The sequence below is a fragment of the Zootoca vivipara genome, chromosome 5, assembly GCF_963506605.1.
Source record: "Zootoca vivipara chromosome 5, rZooViv1.1, whole genome shotgun sequence".
In the NCBI taxonomy this organism is placed as follows: Eukaryota; Metazoa; Chordata; class Lepidosauria; order Squamata; family Lacertidae; genus Zootoca; species Zootoca vivipara.
The window spans coordinates 69,365,153-69,389,406 of record NC_083280.1 but is presented as its reverse complement, the minus strand read 5'-3'; the positions used below and the strand labels follow the sequence as shown (position 1 = coordinate 69,389,406).

Here is a 24,254-nt window from a genome sequence, read left to right as displayed (position 1 = left end):
CTTGGAGAGACTTGTTTAAAATATTTTAACGGCACCCACCACCATGTGATATAGGTGCAAGGAACATTGATATAAATCAAATACAATTATAAACCCATATATACATAAATTCACAATGGTAGCAGTACCAAGAATCAAAATCTGGCCACATGATCCATCCCCCGTATTTAGCGGGGCGTTGTAGGTCGGAAAACGTTATCATTTTTGCTAGGCAGTGTTGCCTTTTTTTTCTTGCAGAGCTCTTGCTGTGACATGACAGCCCCACATGCAACTGGTTGAGCGTTCCCCCAACAAGGAATCCTAACAAAGCGGGAGGCTTTACTGGTTGAGTTTCAGCCTCTTGGGCAAAAGTGTCCAAAAGGTGGAAGTCAAGTGGCAGATGCTGAAATGGGTTAATGCCTCTAATACTAGTTTGTTTGTTTTTTTAACCTGCATCTCAATGCGAAACAACGAACTTTTTTCTTTCTTTTTTTAAAGATTGGATTCAAATAATATTTCCGTAATTCCCCCCCCCCCTTTTAATTTCATTTCATAAACTTCTGGGAGGCTGCGGCCTGCCTTCGAGGCTTCAGCGCTCTCCCTGGTCCTCTTCCCGTTGCCATGGCACCCAATGGCCAGAGGGAGGAGGAAGAGGCCCCCGCCTTCGCAAGCGACGTGTTCAGGGCGTGCTCGTGCCCGCAAGTCTCCCAGGCGCGCGCACGTCTTGCTCGCTGACGTTATCCCGGTAGGACTCTCGTAAGTGAGGTTGAAAGCGGCTGAGAGGAAGCGAGGTAAGGTCGAGATAAGTAAAGGAGGGGAGATTCTGCCGTGTTACTTACCGGGGGGGGCGTGCCGTGAGGCCCACTAAAGCGGCCGCGGCTGGTCACCGGAAGACCAACGGGCGAGTAACTAAAAGCCGCCGTTGTTCGGCCTAGTATCTACCTCCCATTGGCGGCGTGGCTGCGCGCATGCGTCTTTCGATTCAGTTGCCCGCCACGGCGCAAGCGCACTGGGCATTTGAAAGTCAAGTCGGAGAGATGTAATGCCGCGGTGAGTTCCGCGGTTCCCACATTGCTTTCTGGACATGTTGCCACCCCTGTTTTCCGTGCATGGGGAAAATTTACTTGGGGAAACGGTCCTCCGAGCTTAGTGGGCCTTAGTCGCGTCGCACTTAAATTGAACATAGCGAGGGTTCCCTTCTGAGTAGGCAGGCATAGGATCCTGCTGCTCGAATTAAGAGGGGAAATGTTTGGTTGCCAGATCTGCGGGGCAGCAGACGTTTTACAGGAGTGTATAAAAAGCTGGGCTAATTTTACTTCTTGAAGTCAATGCACTGGACCAAGTTTGTAGATTTTTGGAAAATAAAGGGGAAAAGGCTGCTTAAAGCAGGGGTCCCCAAACTAAGGCCCGGGGGCCGGATACGGCCAAATCACCTTCTAAATCCGGCCTGCAGACGGTCCGGGAATCAGCATGTTTTTACATGAGTAGAATGTGTTCATTTATTTAAAATGCATCTCTGGGTTATTTGTGGGGCATAGGAATTCACTCATATATATTTTTCAAAATATAGTCTGCCCCCCCCCCACAAGGTCTGAGGGAAAGTGGACCGGCCCCCTGTTGAAAATCTTTGCTGACCCCTGGCTTAAAGCTTAGCAGAAACACTTGTTACATAGCTGGCCGTGGTTCCATCACCTCCCTCTCCTCACCTTCCAGCATTTTGTATTCAAATAGAAAATATATTAGTGGCTTACAGTTGACACTTGCAGTGACCCAGAATATAGTAAATAAAATGTCTATCCTGCTTTATTGCCCTCATGATAAGAGGTGATTATAATCGCAAACAACAGCGACAAGGCAACTGGGAAGCTAGCCCAACTGAGAGTAAAAAGAATTCACTGGGGCTGTGATCAGTCAGCCAGGCAAACCAAAGGATGTACATAGATATTGATTTATTCTTGCAGTAGTTCTGAGAAGGTCACATTCTATACATAACATAGTTCAATTAGCAAACTAGCTAAAACAATGTCTGTGCTTGTATCTGTCATGTCAAGAAGTGAACCACTGTTTGTCCATATGTAATAAGTGCTTGTGCAAGTGGGTGGCTTTTTTCTTGCAAACCAGCAGAGATACCACTGCAGCCTAAAGGTAGCCACATGACTGTCTTTTGGTAGCTTATCATGTCTACGTGGGCACCTGGAAACTGTTTCAGTACAAGTGTGTCAGTGCATGGTTGAGAAGAAAACCCTCAAGATAGTACTAAAAAATGTAGAGCGCTTTTAAAAAGATGAATTCCCCAATGAGTTTCAATGGAAGTCATTCCTGAAGGCACAAGAATTCAGTTGGTTGGGTTATTCCAATAGTACAGCACCTCTTCCACTTGCTGACCTTGTGGTCTCAATATGGCACATGTCATGGACATAGCCAGCCCAGGATTTATGTTGGGGGGCAGGCTTTATATTAGAGGGCAGAACCTCAGTTAGTTAAGTATTTTTATTGATTTACTTGATTTCAGGGGGGCAGCTGCTCCCCCCCCCCTTAGCAACACCCATGCGTGTAATCAGGTGACAAGGAAATTGTGTTCAGAAAAGTTCTATTCAGCTGAATGCCTGGGGGTGCAAACTCAACCCATCCACCCGTCTGCATTAGCACCCACCCCTGCCACTGTATGCATGTTGAGTTGAATGCATCCTCCTTGTGGTCATAACCTGTGTTTGAAACAAAAACCTGTGTTATCAGAATTCCTGATTGTGGAGAGGTTTTTACGTATGTTAAGTTGAATATGCTTAGGAACTCCCTTCAGACTTTTGTGCTGAATGTAGCATGGTTGGGAGTGGAGAGTGGGGGGCTGGTGCATGCAGGTGTGTTGGGGATGGCCTAGTGATGTCTACCTATTTTGTACAGCTGGACACCTAAACAGAGCTAAAGTGATTTTTGTTTCACTTTCTGAAAACTTCTTTCCCCCACGGTAGCCACTAACGTTGAGTTAAAAGTTCTCTGCAAAATGTCCTGCAGTTCCATGTCAGGACACAATTTAAAGATACAGATTTCATTCTGTATCTTGCACCCTCCTTGCCTCTTTTAGATGGTACCCTCCCTCATTATTTCATTAAACTGACCTGATTTGCACATCATTTTGTGCCAAACTATGGCTTAGAGGAAACAGGTTTATGGGCTCTTGGAAAGCCATTTTGCTCACATCCAGACTGTGGCTCATGTTTAAGCTCTCTTTTCATGAACCACAAGCTGTAACCAAAGACCAAAGATGAGCAGAGTGGCTGTGGGGTCCTCTCCCTGAGCCCACATACCTGTGGGGTCCCACTAGGCCATAGTTTGATAACATGCAAGCCAAGCCATTGTTGATCTCTTCCAGTGGTTTTGAGCCCTTGGCCGCAAAGTAAGGGGAAAGTGTGTTTTGTGGGGCTGGGGCAGGAGAAGCAATCTCTTTTTTAACAATTGTTGTTGTTTAGTCGTTTAGTCATGTCCGACTCTTCGTGACCCCATGGACCATAGCACGCCAGGCACTCCTGTCTTCCACTGCCTCCCACAGTTTGGTCAAACTCATGTTCGTAGCTTCGAGAACACTGTCCAACCATCTCGTCCTCTGTCGTCCCCTTCTCCTAGTGCCCTCAATCTTTCCCAACATCAGGGTCTTTTCCAGGGAGTCTTCTCTTCTCATGAGATGGCCAAAGTATTGGAGCCTCAGCTTCACGATCTGTCCTATTTTTAACAATAGGATGCAAAAATTGGTTAGGTTTGTGTCTTTAAATCTGTTCTTTAAACCTGCTGACACCTAGCTCAAAATTTGTGAGACTATTTGCTATCTACATCCACTAACAGAAAGTAGTTACTACACAGTGGAATGAATCAACCTAGTAATAGGCCTTGCTCACTGGCCTACAACTACGTAGCATGATGAGTGGTCCTCTCCCAATTGTGACCCCACAAAGGTGCCTGTATATCTATGCCTGGCTCAGTGATATGGGGAAACACTGATGGCCGGCCCTACTAGCTTCAGACATGTTATGCTATCTCTGGTGGACACTGAAGCCCCGGTTGAGACTATGAGGAGGTTTGCTCAAAGACTGAAGAGGTACAGTATGAAGGTAGCTGGTAGTCTGAGAACTTTAGCAAGATATTTGTAGGGACACACCCCTCCAACTATTCCGATGTTGGTTCTGTTTCTGGGAAATGCCTCATATTACAGCCATTTATTTCATATCTCATATAAGCAATGAGATATCACTCAAAGGGCCAAACTAGATGTGACATTTTTCATGTTTTTAGCCCTTACATGTCTGGTTGGTTTTTTAAAAAATAGTCAATGTGAGGAAGAGCTAGATGGGGGTGTGGCCGCTGTCGCATGCTGACAGCTTCTAGGAGCCACAGATGAGAGCTGAGTGCAAGGTGGGGACCAAAGAAGGACATACTGCCCCAGCAGGAGCACAGTGTGTCCCCCACCAGAGGTGCTGCTCCTCCCCTAATACCCCATACACCCCCACACAAGGCTAAAGGCATGCATAATGTCACATCTATTTTTAACCTATTGATTCTTTTCCATTTCTTCCCGTTCTAATGTCTCTCTCCTGTAGATTATTTGATTTCCTTCTGACCATGTTTACTTGAAGGGCAGAGAGCAGCAGCAAGAGCCTTCCAGTGGCTTAGGTGAGACAGCAAGTCTGACTGGGGCATTTTTATAGGTTGCGAAGTGCCGCATGATTCACTTGGATGCACTTGTAGCTTCCTGGTTGGTTTCCCTGCAGTTCCTTCGTTTGCTCAGAGTGTGGCAGTGGCGCCCATGAACTGAGTTTCCACCCCAAGTTCAGGACTTGCTGTGCATGGCTTCATTACATTACAGTGGAACCTCGGTTTATGAACACCTCGGTTTATGAATTTTCGGTTTATGAACACTGCGGACCCATCTGGAACGGATTAATTCATTTTCCATTACTTTCAATGGGAAAGTTTGCTTCAGTTTATGAACAGACTTCCGGAACCAATTACACCCATGCTTCAGTTTATGAACGCTTCAGTTTAAGTACTCCGCGGACCCGTCTGGAACGGATTAATCCACTTTCCATTACTTTCAATGGGAAAGTTTGCTTCAGTTTATGAACGCTTACTCTGCGGACCGTCTGGAACGGATTAATTCACTTTCCATTACTTTCAATGGGAAAGTTCGCTTCAGTTTATGAACGCTTCAGTTTATGAACAGACTTCCGGAACCAATTGTGTTCATAAACCGAGGTACCACTGTATTATATTACATAGCCTCTTGTATTTTGTGGGATTTCTCTGACTACAAATTGCATGAAACCACTTGTTGCCTTACAGAGGTAAGGAGATTAACAGTACAATTCTGTGCATCATTAATTGGAAGTAAGTCCTGCTGATTTTAATGGGAATTTCCTTCTAGCAGATGTGCATAGGTTTGCATGGTTTGTGTCACAATACATTCATTAGTCTTTAGGGTGTTGCAAAACACCTTGAGGTGTGTGGTTTTTCTTTTTCTTTTTCACAACAGACTAACACTACAGTGCATCACTATTCTTTTTGAACTTGCTTTCATAAAGACCCCCAAAAGTGTATTTTATGAATCTTCACTAGCTGTGATTCTAACCGGAACATCATTGATGCATGCACATTTTAAGTTATTAACCTGTGTCTGTCAGCATATGGGATAGAAAGAGGTTTGGGGTATGTTGATGGGTTTGCATAGCAGCAGAGGAATACTTGAAATGCCCAGGACCTTTCAGAGAGAGAGAGCATACATTTACAGTCCAAAGGACAGCTACTTGAATCTTCATGCTTACTACTTAGAGAGATTCTAGTTTTACTAGATTCCTTTCCTTTGTTTATTTCAAAATCAGTGAACCAGTTTTCCCAATATTTTCTATCCTGTTCCAGAGGAGAAACTGAAGTCTTTTAAAAAGAAGGCTATAATAGCCCTGTCTGGCTTTAAAGGCCATCCAGTGACTCCTGTGTACCTCAGAATTGATAGCTTTGTTGGCTTATACTAGCTAGGACAACACAAGGAAAATACAAGCTCACAAAAAGCCATCCTTGATTGGATTAATTTACTGCTCCCACTGTGGCCAGCTTTTGGAAGATGTATTTCCTCCAGCAAATGCTTCGGTACTATGCTGAGCCATTGATCAGGTAGTCATTGGAGTATGGCGATTTACAAATGTGAAATGGGCTGCATGGCTCATAAAAGAGGAAGGAAGATGCTGTACATAATTGTGGTAGATCTGGAATGGATAATAAAAACAGTAGGTATTCAGTGACTAAACAGACAGCAATTGCTTTAACTGTCTTGTGTGTGTTGTAGGGCTATGTTTTTTTAAATTATCTACATTAACAGCTTAAAAGAGCATTTTCTTTAGGTTGTGGGAGTAGTTAATACTGTAAGATAGCCAGCTCCACAAAACAACCTAAAGGTTTTGTATCTTACTTTTAAAAGATTTTATATACTGTAACATAAAAAGGTAAAGGGACCCCTGACCATTAGGTCCAGTCGTGACCGACTCTGGGGTTGCGTGCTCATCTCGCATTATTGGCCGAGGGAGCCGGCGTATAGCTTCCAGGTCATGTGGCCAGCATGACAAAGCCGCTTCTGGCAAACCAGAGCAGCACATGGAAACGCCGTTTACCTTCCCGCTATAGTGGTTCCTATTTATCTACTTGCATTTTGATGTGCTTTCGAACTGCTAGGTTGGCAGGAGCTGGGACCAAGCAACGGGAGCTCACCCCGTCACAGGGATTCGAACTGCCGACCTTCTGATCAGCAAGCCCTAGGCTCAGTGGTTTAGCCCACAGCGCCTGGGTCCCATATACTGTAACATAAAGAACTTCAACTGGGGAGGGTAATTGAAATAGCTTTAAGACCTCTCCAGCCCATGTTAATACAGGAAATGTGAGGAGGTGGCATTGTAGATCGAATAGTGTTTTTGTTAGGGAGAGGGGGTCTGAAAAAAATGTTTCATTTATTCATGAGCAATGCTTAGATTGGGTTTTACACTTACTGTATTTCTAGGCTGTATGAAGAGTTTGTGTTGACTAGGCTTTCTCCATTATAAGTAAAAATGGCTCTTTTCTGGTTTTTCTTTTGCATATTCTAATAACATTCATTCTGGAAGTGAGATGGTGTCCTTATCATTGCTTCTGTCCTTGAATAGGTGGGTGACCCAAAAGGAAAGAAGCAGTGGGAGAAGTCCACTGCATGACATTTAACTTGTCATATCCAGTTCCTCTTCCTGCTATCTGATTCCACAAGGCGTTTGGTAACCAATTCAGAACATTACCCATCTTTGTTAGCCTCTGATAGTGAAAAGAATCCTGTGGCATCTTAGGGCCAGTTCTTTTGTTACTTTCTGCACCTGAGAACTGGTATCTGGAATGCAAAATAAATGTGCATGGCATCTCTAAAAAAAGGCACCCACCTATATAATGCACAGCTTTTTCCCTCAAAACACACCCAAGCGGCAGCTGGAAAAGCTGTGAGCACTTGACCCAGGTGTGTTTTGCACGTTAAAGCTCATTATTTGTGACCTTTTATAATGATTTCAATCTGTTCTTGATCACAATACCAAGTTCCTGTCTAGGAGCACCTAATCTGCTAACAGTGAAGTTAAGAGCATGTAAATCAATGCGTCCTGGACCCCTGGGAGATTCATGGAAGTTTCTCTGGGCTTTGTAAACTGCTTTGAGGTTTTTTCCTGCATTCAAGCAGTTTATGCATTTTATTAAATAAATAAATGCAAATAATATAATGAAATGTATAAAATTGACCTTGGCCTTTGAGGTGCTGCAGAACTCCAAAGTTTGGGTTTCTGCATTCTGGCTGCCACCCAGTGGTGAAGGTTTGTACTGTATTGCATTTTGTTTCTAAGAGCAAGCAGGTTGCGAGCAAATGGAGCAGTAGGTATTGTGGCAAAAGGTGAAGAAGAGTCAAAACTTGAAAGTTGTGGATGGTGCTGTGGCTGCTTGTGGTCCAAATACGGTTCTTATGCATTCCTGAGAACAAGAGCATCTGTAGCTTTTTTTGTTTGTCCTGGAGACACAGACTCAAGTTTTATATACAGTATTCATCTTCTACCTCTTAATTCCTAATGGGTGTAAAGGAACCTGGGTCCCAAGGTTAAGCTGTTTGATTTCTGTAGACTCTCTCTTTTTTAGAAAAAGAAAAGCAGAATGCCCAGCTGGATATATTTCTAATTGACAGTGTTTGTAAGACAAATCTATTTGATTTTCAAAATTCTGCAGCAATCCCATTTACACACACACACACACACACACACACACACCACATATAATTGAGCCCTTTTCTCCTTGCCAGCCTTTAGTTAAGTGTACATAGTGTCACACTGCAGCATGTCCACCATTTTCTTTGATGACAGGCTTGCCCACATCTTCTATCGAGAGGTCCAGCAGTTGCACTTCTCCCTGGAGCCACAGTATGTTGCTGGGTGGAGGTGGGTGGTGTGGAACATGCAATCATGTTTTGCTCTGAATACCTGACTTGATGAGAACTATCTGGGTTTTAAAGCCCTGCAGCACTTCAATAAAACTACTATTTCTTTGAATGAATGGTGCTTTAACCTGTTCTCAGAGTCTCATCCTTGGAATGTTAGGCCACAGCCTGCATTGCGGAGAATAATCCTTTCTTTCGGCATGGTGTCCCATCAGATTGGAAGGAATTTGCATCACTACCTAAGCTACATGGAATCTGGCTATCAGGGACATAACTTTGGTTAAAACCTTTCCTGGTACAAAGGTCTCTGTGGTGTCTGAAATTGTGTGGATTGATGCAGCTGATATGTAAGCTGCCATGCCTCTCTGTTATCCTTTATAGTTAACAATCGGCATTAGCTATGTTGAGTGTAATTAGTATAAATTAAGCTTTCAGCAGGTGAATTCAAATCATACTGCAGTCTTAGCTCAGACTTCGTGCTGGGTCACAGAAGATGTGTAGCACAGCCTCCAGCTTTGATCTATTGAGTTATGTAAACTACCTAAATTGTGGGGGGCGGATTTACACTGCGCTCCCTTTGAATCTTGATATGTTTTGATAGTATGGTCTGGTGGGGGAATTAAAAAGTTGCCAATTCTAGCTCAAAGGCACACAGCTATATTGTGATTGTGTGATCTGTTTTCTACGCTTGCAATCCTAAATACACAGACTTAGAAGCAGGCCCCATCAATAATGATAGAGATTACTGTGTTTAAGAAGAAATAAAAAATTAAAAAATAGTCCAGTAGCACCCTAGAGACCAACTAAGTTTGTTCTGGGTATAAGCTTTCGTGTGCATGTACACACGATATGTTTGTTCTGGGTATAAGCTTTCGTGTGCATGTACACACGATATGTTTAAGAAGATTTGTTTTAGGTTGGAATGGCAGTCTCTGAAATTTGTTTTTCTGGCACTGCTCTCATAATCACAGGCACCTAGATTTTGTGGGTTTGCTTGGAAGCAGGTTTGCAATTTAATTTGAGACATGGGTCTGGAATAAATACGTTGACCTTCCTTTCCAGCCTGGGAAGCAGGGCTTAACCTTTTGACCAGAACCTGGTACTAGACTGGCCATTTGAGTTACACACTTCCCTTGCTAAAACAAACAACATTACCTCAAGCCATGTCCCCCATTAATTTGAATATATTCCCCAATTATCTATGTATGAACAAAATGCTGTTTTTCCCCAGTTAACTCAACAGTGTGCTGCTACACTCCCTCCACTGATAGCCTCACATAATGCAAACAGCAGCACAAGAAGAAAGCAATCAAGATGGTACATAAACTTGAAGAACTTGGTTTTCATGTCGTCTTTTCTCTTGCCTTTAGGTTCAGACTGAGCAAAATGGCTGCCTCTTCTTCTTCCTCTTCAGCCGGTGGAGTTAGTGGAAGTTCCGTAACTGGGTCTGGGTTCAGCGTCTCGGACCTTGCCACACCAAGAAAAGCTCTCTTTACGTACCCCAAAGGAGCTGGCGAAATGTTAGAAGGTAACTGCTCTGCATATCTTCTCCTTTTGCGTCAAGGCAGTAAAACGGGCACTGCTAAACATCACTGCTAAACATTTCACCCTTGTTCCTGTGCAGCAGGGGTTTCCATCGGTCTTTGCCGTAAAGTGGTTTTCTGTTGGTGCGGGCGAGAGTGGTTAAGGCCAGGAGGTAGTAGTGGTAAAACAGTTTTGTGTGTGGCATATGGGCTCTCAACTTACACTGCTTTCCAGGGAGTGAGCCCCAATGAACCTGGGGGGACTTTACTTCTGAGTAAACCTGCTCAGGATTGCCCTGTGCAGTGTGCATTCTAGTGGAGCTTTTGCTACTTTTGTTATCCCTTTGCATTTGTTTAACTTGCATAGTTGGATGGAGTCGCCCAATAAGGTATAATGCTATATTGATTCCAGGCAACCACTCTGCTGATGTTGCATTGCTGATCTGATCTATTGGGTTTTGGAATGTCCGCAATGTAGGTTTTGCACCCTTGTTTCAGGATTCACTGCAGTTAATTATAGAGCCCGTTTGGATACTTAGGAGCTGCCGGGTATTAGCCAGGAGACTGACTGTCTCAGAGCCTCTGGGCTCATAAAGGAGAGCATGCAACCACAACACCTCCTACTCAGTTAATGCTTGGCCCTTCTTTCTGTCCTGCCTTCTGCATCAAACAGGACTAGTTGTGCTCTGCAGCAGGCAAGATAAGCCAAAGGGGTAAAGTCGGAGGCTGCAGCATCCCCAAGCACTTAAACAGACAAGCAAAGTTTTTAGGTTAGCATCTGGCAATCCTATCAGTAATAGCTCTCCAGACATGCTTAAGGGCATCATAAGAGCACGGCTGAATCAGGTCAAAGGCCCATTTAGTCCAGCTTCCTATTCTTACAGTGGCCAATCACTTACAGGAAGCCCACAAGCAGGACTGGAGTGCATCAGCACTCTCCCCATATGTTCCTATTTTGCCTTGACAGTTCTTGGATTTTTCTCCTCCTCTTGCTTACACTTACCCATCTTCTCCCTGCTTAAACCTTGAGTTAAGCAGGAAGAAGCAAAAGCATTTCATTCCCCCGCCTTTACAGAGTCCCAAGTAGTATTTAGACTCTTGTAAGGGCACTATGCCTTTTGACTGAAACTCAGGCTTTATTTCAGTGGCTTAGATCTCTTGGCCAGCATGCTATGCTTGTCACTACAATTGCTCAAGCTTGATGGATGATGGCCTGTTTATTAAAATCTGAGGCAGTAGTAGCTACTACTTAGCAATGCAAATACATACTGGGCAGAATAAAGCTGCCGTGGGTTCTGCTGCCAGAGCAAGATATTGAATTCTAGGTAGATTTATACTAACCTGTATGACTCTTAATCCGTGAAAGCAATAGATTGCTAGTATATGTAAAGTTTCAGTATAGATTATATTTATTAGAATAGAGTTTGCCATTTCTCCCAAAAGCTCAGGACAGTTAACAGTATGACAGCAAGAAAGGATGGATCCTCCTTACATTTACGTTTTAGGAGTAGGAATGGAACTGAATTGTACAATTACTCCCATGCATAGCAAGAACAAATTATATCCTTATTTATCCATTTGCCATATCTGGATATGGCATGGTCTGCTTTTACAAGCTGTCTTCCCTATAACAGGTGGCTCACAAGTCTTACCGACAGCAGGAATAGGATGCACTGTTCAGCTGTGGGACTTGAATTTGATGTGTCCTTAAGGTTTGCATTTGGCGGCAATTTCCAGACTCACTCATCCTAGGTCTTTTTGCTGAAAGAATAAATCTTTCCCCCATGGGCATTTCAAGACTAAAAACTAACATATTGAAACAACACAAGGCATAAGCATGGGGACTTGCTCATCGCCAAAAAAAATAGCTTTGGAAGCACTTGCCATCACGTAGTGTAGCTTCTCCATCCAAGAATGGTAGGCATTTATTTTTTTAAAAAACAGACAGTTGGGATGGAACTCTTCCTTTATAAGACATGGTAGGATGGGTGGGTATAGTTGCTGTTTCCTTTCTTGAGAGGTAGTTGCGTTTCATTAGCGTTTTATATGCAGAGTTCAGTGTGGGGAGGGAAGAGCATTGTACTCCGTAGATCACGCCATCTCTTTGCATGAATACTTGCCGTGTTGCACTAATTATATATTGTGTCACAACCCTAATTAATATGTATACATATTAGCATCTGTATGCCAAACTGTTGGATTAATTAAGATTAAATGCTTGTCCTCAAGCTTAATGAGCCCCTAGAACCAATTAAAATATTGAAGTATTTTTGTGTTACTGGGCATGTGCCTGGGAGAGAATGTCTGGTGAGGCTTTTTGTTCACGGAAGAAGAAATAAGACTCCTTGGCCACCACATATATTTAAGAGAAGTTAAAAAAAAAATCACTTCCTACACTGAAAGTCACCCATTATCCTTCCCCTACTTTGTTGCAAATAGTACTGGGAAAGTGTGTGGGGAGGTGATAGTTGGTGAGACTTATACTAAATTGCTCATATGAGGAGGGGGAATGTATGGCTCCACCACAATTAGGAACGCTTAATATCTCCACAGCAATTGCCTCCCCCACCCCCTTTCTTGTCTCATGACTACAACAGTAAAGATTATCGTGGCTGGAGGAGAGATTTCTGATAATTTAATAATCTTTTTCTGATAGCATAACGATAAATCAGCCTTGCCTAGAATTGCTTACAGGGCTTTCTTATTCGGGTGGGCCAGTTCTTTCCATTTGCCAAGTCTGGCAGCCTGTTGGGCAAAGACGTGGAGCTTCTGGCCCTCCAGATATTGATGGGCTCCAATTCTCCTCATCCCTGACCATTGACCATGCCTGCTGAGGCTGATGGGAGTTGGAGTCCAACAGCATTCGGAGGGCCACACAGGTTTCTTACCACAGCCTCATCATGCCCTAAAGCAAGGGTCTCAGGTTGTAATATACCTTTCTGAGGGGATACTAGACCAGAAACTGAATTTTAATTCTTCAAAGAGCATACAGTAAGATTGGCTGCATTGGTGAAATGCCAAAAGAACCATAGCATTCTGCATCATCTTTCATGAATTTTAATATGCATTTCTAGCCTTGTGATCATCCACATGGATTAGAGTATCTTAGCAGCACTCCCCTCCCCTCAAAGATTCAATTTTTGTCTCTCGGTAGTGTTTTCTACCTCTCCTTCAGGCATTTGGTTGAAATAATCAGCTACCGTATTTGCAGACCTAAACACAGAGTTTAAAAGCCCATTTATTGTTTAATTAGCCAAAGGGCTGGGACAAAAGGATGCTTTCACCTGGTGCCTAAGGATGGGTGCCAGGCAAGCCTCCCTGGAGAAGAACATTCACAAACAGGGAGGCACCACAGAAAAGGCCTGTTCTTGTGTTGCCACCTTCCGGACCTCTCATGGAGGAGGCAAACGAAGGAGGACCTTAGATGATGATCAGATGGGTGGTATGAAATAAAACAAAACAATCACAGGGTTTGGGTCAGTTTATATGGGGGAGGCAGTCCTTGAGGTATTGCAGTCCTGAGCCATTTAAGGCTTTATAGGTCAAACCCAGCACTTTGAATTGGGCCTGGAAACTTAATTGGCAGCCAGCGCAGTTGGGCCAGGATCGGAGTAATATGCTCAAAGCATGTTGCCCTAGCGAGCAACCTGGGCACGGAATTCTGCACCAACTGAAGTTTCTGAACCATCTTCAGAGGCAGCCCCACATATAACACATTGCAGTCATCTAACCTGGCAGTGTTAGCACACTTATACCATGGAACATAGTAGATGCCCACACCCACTGTGCATAAACATGCTGCTTGAAAGAGCCTGCAGTGCCTTCCTTGTACATGAAGGGCTCCATGGTTCACAGGTTAGGGAGACAGCAACTGACACCTTCAGTCGCAAGTTCCAGGGCTCCCCCAAGCACCCAAACAGAAGTTATAATCCCCTGGGATCCAGATATAGCCACCTGCAGCCCACAAAAGATCCAATTTTGTTAGGGAAATGGACACAGAAGGAAGACGCCCCGCGAGAGTCTTTAAACCTCTTTTGTGGGCCATCAGCATTACACTTTCCATTTTTAAATTTGGAATAGAGTAGTTGCTTTGGAAGTCAATAATCAGTCATCCGCACAACATAACCAGTCCAACAAAGTTGGTGTTGAAGAATCATTGCTTCAACACTGGTGATCTTTGCTTCTTCCAGTACACTGGCATTAGTTCGCCTGTCTTCCCAGGTGATTTGTAAAAAATTTATGGAATGTTTCGAGAAGTTGGGAGATGGCGTTTATAAATGGTCCATGTTTCACAAGCATGCAGTAAGGTTGGTAGTACAATAGCTTTGTAAACAAGCATTTTGGTTTCCCTGTGAATGTCCCAGTCCTCAAACACTCTGCACTTCAATTGGGAGAAAGTTGCACTTGCAGAGCTCAGGCGATGCTGGATTTTGGTGTCAATGTTGGCCCTTGTGGAAATATAACTGCTCAGGTAGGAGAAGTGAACAACGTTTTCCAACGTTACACCACTGAGTTGGATTTGTGATGCTGCAGAGGGGTTGTTTTGTGCTCGTTGGTGCAGCACTTGGGTTTTTTGGAAGTTGAGCAATAGGCCAAGCTTTTCATAAGCTTCTGTGAAGATATTTAGGATGATTTGGAGGTCACCCTCTCAGTGTGCACACACCACATTGTCACCAGCATTTTGAAGCTCTATGACGGAAGTTATAGTAACTGTACTCTTTGCTTTCAGCCAACTCAGGTTAAAGAGCTTTCCATCTGTTCAGTATATGATTTTTACCCCGGTGAGGAGTTTCCCTTTGACAATGTGTAGGATCATGGCAATGAAAATAATAAATAGAGTTGGGGCGATAACATAACCCTGTTTAATACCTGATGCCACTGTGAATGGTTCACTTTGAGAACCATTGTAACCTGTGATTATTGCTGTCATATTATCATGGAGGAGCTGAAGGATGTTCACAAATTTATCTGGGCAGCCAATTTTCAGAAGTACAGTCCACAGGACATTACGATTTAGTGTTGAAGGCCTTAGTCAGGTCAATAAATGCCATATACAGGGGCTGGTTTTGCGCTCTGCATTTTTCTTGAAGCTGTTGAGGAGTGAAAATTATGTCCACTGTCCCCCTTAGAAGGTCGAAAACCATTTTGAGATTGAGGAAGGGTAGCCTCAGGTATAGTTAGGAGATGGTTTACTAAGATCCTTGCTAATAAAGAGATGCCTCAATAGTTTCCGCAGTCTGTTCTATCACCTTTTTTAAAAAAAGGTTGATCATTTTGGCCCCGCCACATAGCAACAACACTGCTTGGTTTATTATCACACCGTTGTTATCTAGGGGTGGGAGAGACAGGAGAGCACTGAGTTTTGGGGGCTCCACCTCCTTGATCAGTGGTCCAGTGGAATAGTTAAGGAAGCTTGCCTGGCCTCTAGTACAGTATCATTTTGGTACCAGGAAAACACCTTTCAGATCTTCCAAATAAGCCATCTGCTCATTTCAATTTTATTGTTGTTGCTTTTATTGCATACATTTTCATTGCTTTTGTTGTATATAATTTTTGCCTCTCTCTTTTGTTTTGCTCTTTTATAGCTGCCCTGGGAAAGTTTCTTTGAAGGGTGGGGCATAAATAGCTTTAAATAATGGGTAGAAGCTGCAGCTAGGTGCTCATTAGGAGTTGTTGAGTGAGTAGTTTAAAGAGGGTGTTGGCCACAGAGGTACTGTTCGATTTTTTGCAGGCACCATCTTTCCCATTCCTAGGCTTGCTGCTGATAGCACTGTTTTGAGGTTCACCAGTTTCGGGAGAACATGCACTTATGGAGATAATATTCACCCCATGCAGGAAGTTGCATTGGAATTATCTCTTTGGTTACTGTGCGTTCTGCTTGATGGGCCCTGGATCTGATTCTGTGATGAAGAATGCATTGTATTGGCTAGCAGTGCCAATGAGCGAAGTACTTGCTGTTTATCAGTGACTATGTCTGTGCTTCCCATACCCTTCCTCATACCTGCAGCAGGGAAGACAGGGGAAAAAGAGAGCAGGGCTCCTGCACCTTTAGTAATTGCACAAAGGAGGACATTTTCAGCTTGGCTACACCAGCTGCAATTCTCTCTTCTATGCAGTATTAAATATTAAAGATGCCGGGCCCTGGTTATCTTTTTTCACCTGGCCACCCTACTCCCCTTTGTTTCTGGAAACCACTGGGAGAACTGCTGTTTGGGATGCACAAGCTGAAAGCACTCCTTTAGAAAAGCATAACTGGCTACCCAGTTCTTTGGACCCTGACTCTAAACTGCTTCAGAAGTTTATAGGCTGCAACACATAAACATAATTTGCCCACCTTGGTCAGTAATGTACCTCTGAGCCGTGGTGGGTGCATATTGGATCAAACGTCTCACATCTCCTTCAAGTTAGTATATATCTCCAGTTTTAAAATAATAAATTTTACCTCTTTGAAAAGTATAATTTTCTATTCAGGGCTGACTGAAGGATTATTGGTTGCGGCTGCTAGACATTATGTGGAAAATTCCACGTTGTTTCCTATCTGGAGAAATCTAGCTTTTAAGAGAGTTTCATTACAGATCATTCTGCACGAACATAAATGCCATAGATTGCAAAATGGCTTGTAGTGTCCAGGAAGTAATATGTTCAAAGAAGAAAAGGAATCTTAGAAGATTGACTAAAACTGATATTTTTTTTCCAGCCAAGTGGTTCTCTTGGCTTAACGAGTTAAAATGCTTTTTTTGGCCTAGTAAGTTGTACTGCCTTTGTCAGTTGCACTTAACTGACACCTTTAAACTTCTCCTATACAGTGGTACCTCGGTCTACGAACAGCCTAGTTCACAAACTATTTGGAACACGAAACCGGAAGAAGGCATTCTGGTTAGCGAACTTTTTTTGAAATCTGAATGTACTCCGTTCGGGGGTGCACTTCCATTTTGAGTGCCACACTTGCATAGGAAAGCGTGCCTTGGTTTAAGAACACTTTGGTTTAAGAACGGACTTCTGGAACGGATTAAGTTCATAAACCAAGGTACCACTGTATTAGAAATGACAGAACAAATAAAAGATAGTGGGTTTGGTCCAGCAGGAACTTAAGCACATTCTGGTCCCACAAAAACAATTAGACTTAAAGCTGCTTAACTGTGCTTGGACTGTGCTCAGCAATGACCTAGGTGACTAATAATACATCATTAAACTTTAGTGCCTGTGCAGCTTTCCTCAGATGAGTTATAGAAGTACAGCCTGGCAGAAGCAAGATGTTTGTCCTTCAAAGGGCTTTTTGTCCTTTTGGCCGGACTGTGCATTTTGCAGCTTTAAGTGCATCATCTATCTTGGCTCAGACACCGACCATAACATGGTGTTGCTGAGTTCCTTTGGGCTGGCTGCTGGAGGTCAGCTGTATGTGAGAGCATGTCATCTCTTAGACTTAGAACAATCATTTGGATATTTCACTTTCACTTACAATTATCACTCAATGGGGAAGGATGTACCACCCTGCAAAAATACATCTACAAAATGAGATGTGGGAGGTGCAGCTTTGCTCTGCCTCTCCAAGGTACAGAGCATCATGGAGGGCTGCCCCACAGAAGCAGTACAACCTCCCTCTCCTCCACCAGACAACTGTTGTGCATGCGATGTTGTGACCAGGCTCTTTATTCCAAGGCCCTCCTGGACCTCTCCAGGTACCTCCTGCAGTTGATTGCTTCCCCAGGCCCTCTGCTTGTACCTGTAGTCTTCTTTGAGAAAAGCAGATCCCTTGACACATCCTATTCAGACACATCAGATGGGGCTATGCTGGTAGCATGTTAAATATTAAGCCTTAGAAACTCCTTTGCATGCTTTGCAAGTATTCATGAAACTACAAGGCAAACTCTTTGGGTAATCGTCAGCAGAATAGAGATGTATAGGATTCAAAACAGACCTGAAGTTCCTCCAGTTAAAACAACCAGCCCTGGCATGAGTTAGACTAAGGTAATTAATCCCTGTCCTAAATTATTTCTCAGATCCCGCAATTGCAAGGCAGGGGTGAGCTGGGTGTGCAAGGGCAATGAACCAAGAACCAAGAATTCAGAGGTGGCTCCTTTGGAAGCAGTCTACACACACAGTCACTGACCAGTGTTGTCTAAGTGTAAATTTCCTCCAAGCCTTGACTGCCCTATTTGAGCAGGTCACCAGTATGAAGCAAAAACCCTTCCAGTAACTGTACCCCCATCAGTAAATTATTTGGGGCAAAGTACCACACATCCCTGCTTTGTTCTAGTTGTGGGTGCCTCCAAGGAAGAGGGGAGAAAACACAAATGTCTATGGTGGGGCAAAGTATTCCGAACTGTAGTTGGGCACAACCGAAGCACAATACTATATTGTTTTATTTACGTCCGAAGTCCCTGTAAGTGCAGATTGCAAATGCATGTTAATTTCAAAATGTACACTAAAAGTGTACAGTGTGCAGTAAATGATTTCCAAAATCGTCCAACATCATCTGGAACCCTTACCAATAGCATGAGACTCTTAATCTCAGGGTTGTGAATTCGAGCCTCATGTGGGGCAAAAGATTCCTGCATTGCAGGGATTGGACTAGACAACCCTTGCAGTGCCTTCCAACTCTAATCTATGATTCTTTGTGGCTACCACTGTTTAAGATGGGCATGGGGAACCTCCCCTTTCTGGCAAACCTAATCTCACTTGCCCTACCCCTTCCCAAACACCTGTCCCTTTCCACAAGGAAGAAGTCTCTTCCTGAGGAAACTATGAGCAAACTTCACACTTCTGGTAGCTGGAATCTTTCTTCTTCTCTCCAACCATAATTTTTAGTGGTCTGCTTTATAGCCATTTACTCTGCTAGCTCCATTCTGTCATAAATCTATACTGTATATAGAGTGCACTCATTTCCCCTCCTGCCCCCACCTAAACAAACCATCAAAGGCATGTTTAATACATTTTCCTCCCTTGAAACACAATAGTAGAATCTCTGAGGTCTACATGATGGTCATGGGGAGTCAAAATGGTGGTTCCTCTTTTCTCTTCTGTATGACTGACAACCCATTCCTAACCCTGTTGGCTGGGGTGAGTGAATTTTCTTTCTGAGCAGGGAAGCTGGCGGTCTTGTGCAATTCCAAGTTAGAGGAATCCAGTGCTAACTACTCTCCAAATATTGTTCCCATAAGGTGGGAGGTGCTAATGCACTCTTTTCAATGAGTGATGTGCCATGGTACAAGTACCTGTGCTCATATTGATTAACATTCTACAATGTGAGCATGAGTTGCCAGCTAAAAAATGACTGCTTTTGCCACTGTTTCCATTCACTGCTAAGATTGCACCTTGAGATGCTCAAACATGTATTGTCCTAACATTTTACATTGGTCTCAGGTAGGCAAGGTGTGCTTGGCCATTGTGGATGAGTCACCTATAGTCTCCTGAGATTAGCAAATCCTGGGAAGAATAGGCTCCCCCCCATCTCCTTAAAGCCTAGGGTTGAGAATCGCCTACAGTTGCTTTTTGGCACTGACATGGTGCTCCGTCTTGTAGCTGCTTTGAAGAGCTATTGAATCATAACTGAAATCCCACTGTCTTTGTGACACTTCCAGAAAACCAAAGAATTGTTTTCTTTGAAGGGTGAAAGTCGTTGTCTCTTTGTATTTTAAGGTGATTGAATTGGAGTTCATTTGCCTTTTTTTAAAAGAAAGAAAAAAGAAAGGATGAAAGAAAGAACAATAGTAATACAGGCTAGTCAAGAACAGGTTTTCTGCACTTCAGTTCCATAGATGTTAGGAGGAGGTGTGTGCTTCGGTTGATCTGTTTTTCAGTCCAGATATCACTTAAGGCGCTAAGTCTTCTTTTCTTCACATGGGTAGCCTTGCAACTGGGAGCATCACCACAGGGTGCCGTGATGGTGAAAGGGGCAAATTATGTGCTAGGGATAATTGGGAAGGGGATTGAAAATAGACTGGCCAAGGTCATAATTCCTTCATATTAAGTTTGGTGTGACTGCATTAGGAATCCTGATTGTGCCGCATCTCAGAAAGGATATGGGCTGAGAAATGGGCAGAAAAAAAACAACCAAATTTATCAAGGTATTGGGAGCATCGTCCTGATATATATATATAAAAAGCTGAAGCATCTGCAAAACACTCTTTAGTCATTTTTCAGAAATGTGATAAGAGTTTTACAAAACCTATAAGCAGAGAGCAGCCCCTGCCTCCCCCCTCATAGCTCTAGGTCACCCAAGGAGATGGTTGGCATTATTATACTTGGGGCAGACAAAAGCATACTCCTTCACACAATGCAAAAACTTAACTTGCAGGATTTGTTTCCCTGAGATGTAGTGATGGCTTGGAAAGGGAAATCTGTGGAGGGTAGATCCATCAGCAGCTATTTAGCCATGATGTATCATAGAATCCTAGAGTTGGAAGGGACCATAAGGGCTATCTAGTCCAACCCCCTGCAATGCAGGAATATTGCCCAATGTGGGGCTCGAACTCATGACCCTGAGATTAAGAGTTTCATGCTGTACTGACTGAGCCAACTCTATGTGATGGTTAATGGAATGTCCAAGTTTCTAGGCAATATTTATTTACTATATTTGTAGAATGCCTTTTGTCCCTAACAGCTAGCAGGGCCATTTATGAGAAAAACAAGGGCGAGGGGCTTGCTCGATTTGTACGACACACCCTGATTCAAATTTTGCATTCCAGTGTCTCTGTTTAACGTGGCTACAGTAGCATAGGAAAGTGGCCTATAAAGAATTAGACCTGTGGTCAATCTCACTCAGTATTGTCCGGGGAAAGTAGTCATCCAGTTGCTGCTGGACTCCAACTCCCATCATCCCTGACCCAGCTGTGCTGCCTGGCACTAATGGGATCTAGAGCCCAACAACATCTGAAGGGCCATAGATTCCTTATCTCTGGTGTAATTGCCTGGCAGTGGCTTTCCACCGTTTCAGGCAGGAGATTTCCCCAGTGTTCACTGGAGATGCTATCAGGCAGTTTTTGTGAAATCTTGCAGGCGGTTGTTTAATTGTCACTCCCCCCCCCTTTCTTCTATTAATGATAACAAAACCAAAAACCATTTTCTATCTCAGTACTCCATGTGTCCAAAGCCAGGTTGGCTTGAATCCTTGGTCCAAAAAGAAATGGTTGTTGTTTCCAGTGGCACCGTTAGATGTACATAGGGAGGCATAAAAAAGGTAAAGGGACCCCGACCGTTAAGTCCAGTCACGGACGACTCTGGAGTTGTGGCGCTCATCTCGCTCTATAGGCTGAGGGAGCCGGCATTTGTCCGCAGACAGCTTCCGAGTCACGTGGCCAGCATGACTAATCCGCTTCTGGCGAGCCAGAGCAGTGCACAGAAACACCGTTTACCTTCCTGCTGGAGCGATACCTATTTATCTACTTGCACTTGGACATGCTTTCAAACTGCTAGATTGCCAGGAGCAGGTACCGAGCAACAGGAGCTCACCCTGTCGCGGGGATTCGAACTGCTGACCTTCTGATCGGCAAGCCCTAGGCTCAGTGGTTTAGACCACAGCACCACCTGCATAGACTAAATTACCTTCCCCTTCTATTTACAGATGGCTCAGAGCGATTCCTATGTGAATCTGTTTTCAGCTACCAGGTTGCATCCACATTAAAGCAAGTGAAACATGGTAAGTACTCTCAACTTATATAAGAATCGTCAATGGATATATCTATAGTAAAAGGTAAAGGGACCCCTGACCATTAGGTCCAGTCGTGACCAACTCTGGGGTTGCGCGCTCATCTCGCATTATTGGCCGAGGGAGCCAGCGTATAGCTTCCAGGTCATGTGGCCAGCATGACAAAGCCGCTTCTGGCGAACCAGAGCAGCACACGGAAACGCCGTTTACCTTCCCGCTGTAGCGGTTCCTATTTATCTACTTGCATTTTGACGTGCTTTCGAACTGCTATATCTATAGTAAAAGTTCCATAATCATAGAATCATAGAATTGTAGACTTAGAAGGGCCCCTGTTTGCAAGTGGGTTGTTGTTGTTTTTTTAAATAAATCTTAATCTAGTTGATCCCTTGTGAACCTTTTGACACAATGTTATCTCAGATAATAGAATTGCAAAAGCAATATTTATTTATGCAGTCTAGTTCTTGGAGATAAGTTTTGAAACCTCTATTACTTAGTGCTGTGTTGTATGCATAAGAGGAGTAGTATGAATGCTGCATTCATACTAGGTAGTCTTGTGAGATGCAATTCTGCTGTTAAAAAAACACTCTCTGCCCCACGGGTCAGTTGGTTTGAAAATGATCTCTCCTCCTTCCTGGCTCACATGGTGTATTGGAGATCAGTTGGTATTTCTGAAGGGCCATCATGATGCAAGAGATCTCTATCAGATACATATATATTTTTTGTACTGCAGTTCTGTGGAAAATGTTCAAAGTGTTATCTGGTTAGATTAACTTTTCATGTATGAAACTAGATAATGTACTGTTCCAGCCATATTCTGTGGCCCAGCAGATTGGACAAGAATCCTTCAGTTGCAATAATCCAAGTAGACTAAAAATTAGATGACTGTTCTGAAGTCAGGTTCCCTTTCAGATCTTCATGTTTACTGTGCAAAAGCAGTTCTATCAGTGTCTTTTTCCTGGGAGTAGAACCTTTCTTTACGTTTATTGAAAGCTATTGTAATTGTAATCCGTAGCTCAGTAGTGTAAAAGGGTTTTCCCCTTTGAAGACATTAAGAGTTTTCCTGTACCCCCTGGGGAATTGCGTCTCCCACAACTAAAGACAGGGGGGCTTATTCACACTTACCTTTCATCCTGCTTTTTCCAGGCACAGGTGAATGTACATCTAGAATACAAATATAAATAAAAACAAAACTTAAATTTTGTTGCAGATTGAAACCAACTTGCTGAAGTGGGGGGGGGGAGAGAGAGAGAGAGAACTTTTTTGTAACCAATGAAAGAATTGTCTGCCGCAAAAGACTATTCATGGCTGTTAATGTGTTTCATTTGAAAAGCTTAATTGAAAGTTTATTGCTAACCATAGTCAAATTTTCTGTTGCAGATCAGCAAGTTGCTCGGATGGAAAAACTTGCTGGTTTAGTTGAAGAGCTGGAGGCAGACGAATGGCGGTACAAACCCATAGAACAGTTGCTGGGGTTCACTCCTTCATCGGGTTGAAAGTTTGTTGATGTGGAAAGATAAATCACTTGCACGGTTCCCTTTTAAAACACTTGGCTGTTTTCCATTGCTTGGACTGCACTGTAGTAAAAAACGGTCCATAACTGGACTGCCTCTTACCAGAGCCAGTAAACTGCAGACACACAAGGTTTTATTAAAGAAAAAACTTATTCGGTTTTCCAGCGGCCTCACTCAACAGCTTGTTTCATGAGGGTGTGACTGCTGTAACTAAGGAGATACAATCGGTTTTTGAAGAAGAACCTGTTTGCTCAAAAGGGAAGGGGTGGCTATTTAAACTTACAACCCTTTATGCTGACCTTGGAGCATGTGTGCTGAAAGTTGGCTGGGTAATTGGACCCTTGTTACTGTTCAAGTTAAACTCCTGGAGGGCAGAGTCAAAAGGCAACAGGCTTTGGCCTTAAGCTGTCCCTTTGAAGATGGATGTGATAAAACAATAGGATCGGATCACTTGAAGGGCAGAAGAACATTAACTGTTTCCTGCATTTAGATTCCTTGGTTTTTGCTGAGTCTGCGTTTTGTCAGCTGTTTCTCTCTCTTAACTGACTGTGGAAATATTGGCAGAAGATGACTGCTGTTAAATGCAGTGCAAGCCTCTGAAAGCAGCGTTGGCTGTCTTCTCCTTTGTTCCAATTCACTTGAACCGTCTGCTTGGCAATTAAATTATTTCTACTGCTATGGTGGCTGCTCCTGTATTCTTTTCAAGGGTTCTGGAGTCGGGAAAACGGGAATCAACTGGTGCCAACACAAGCTTCTATAAAGCAGCTGTCCATATTTAAACCTTTTTTAAAATCTACTTCATAAGGATGATTATGAGACTAGTGGCTGCGTTCTCCTGCTGTATCTGCCAAAGCACAATAGCACAAAGCACTTATTTGCTTGTTGAAGACATTTTATGGTTGGGTTTTGTGTATCCTGATTTCTATCAAATTTTAAGGACAGAGTCATATATTACATTCAGGAATGTTTTTGTGTATTTTAGCAGTTCTCCACCTACACGGGCAGTGTATATGTGGGAGGCAGGAACTGCTGTACTACTGCAGCCTCAACTTCGCAAGCAGTGGGTGCTCAAAACCAAAAATCGCTGGTCCCAGAAGTTGCTGCTGCAATTTTGCACCAGGTTT

General features: G+C 43.4%; 2 protein-coding genes across 4 annotated transcripts in view; one reads left to right on the top strand and one right to left on the bottom strand.

The window, feature by feature from the left end:
• Positions 1-938, bottom strand: part of ASCC1 (activating signal cointegrator 1 complex subunit 1) — a 55,698-nt gene extending 54,760 nt beyond the window's left edge. The window contains exon 1 of the mRNA XM_035137633.2: positions 819-938. The gene's annotated coding sequence lies outside the window, so the exon portion shown is untranslated. The remainder of the gene's footprint in view (positions 1-818) is intronic.
• ANAPC16 (anaphase promoting complex subunit 16) lies at positions 684-23,806 on the top strand. Of its 3 annotated transcripts, XM_035137638.2 has the most exons (5): positions 684-770; positions 4,569-4,641; positions 9,820-9,977; positions 21,536-21,610; positions 22,997-23,806. In XM_035137638.2, exons 3-5 carry the CDS (start codon positions 9,836-9,838, stop codon positions 23,110-23,112), a joined length of 333 nt encoding a protein of 110 aa, XP_034993529.1. In that variant the 5' UTR covers positions 684-770; positions 4,569-4,641; positions 9,820-9,835; the 3' UTR covers positions 23,113-23,806. The 3 variants fall into 3 exon arrangements, with proteins under 3 accessions (XP_034993529.1, XP_034993527.1, XP_034993526.1); XM_035137636.2 differs by lacking the exon at positions 4,569-4,641 and having other exon boundaries at positions 686-770; XM_035137635.2 differs by lacking the exons at positions 684-770; positions 4,569-4,641 and adding an exon at positions 918-1,029.
• The last annotated feature ends 448 nt before the right edge of the window (positions 23,807-24,254 follow it).

Coding starts and splice junctions, on each gene's coding strand:
- ANAPC16 (XM_035137635.2), top strand. Junction 9,978..21,535: donor AGCTGGCGAAATGTTAGAAG/GTAACTGCTCTG, acceptor TTCTATTTACAG/ATGGCTCAGAGCGATTCCTA. Junction 21,611..22,996: donor ATTAAAGCAAGTGAAACATG/GTAAGTACTCTC, acceptor TTTCTGTTGCAG/ATCAGCAAGTTGCTCGGATG.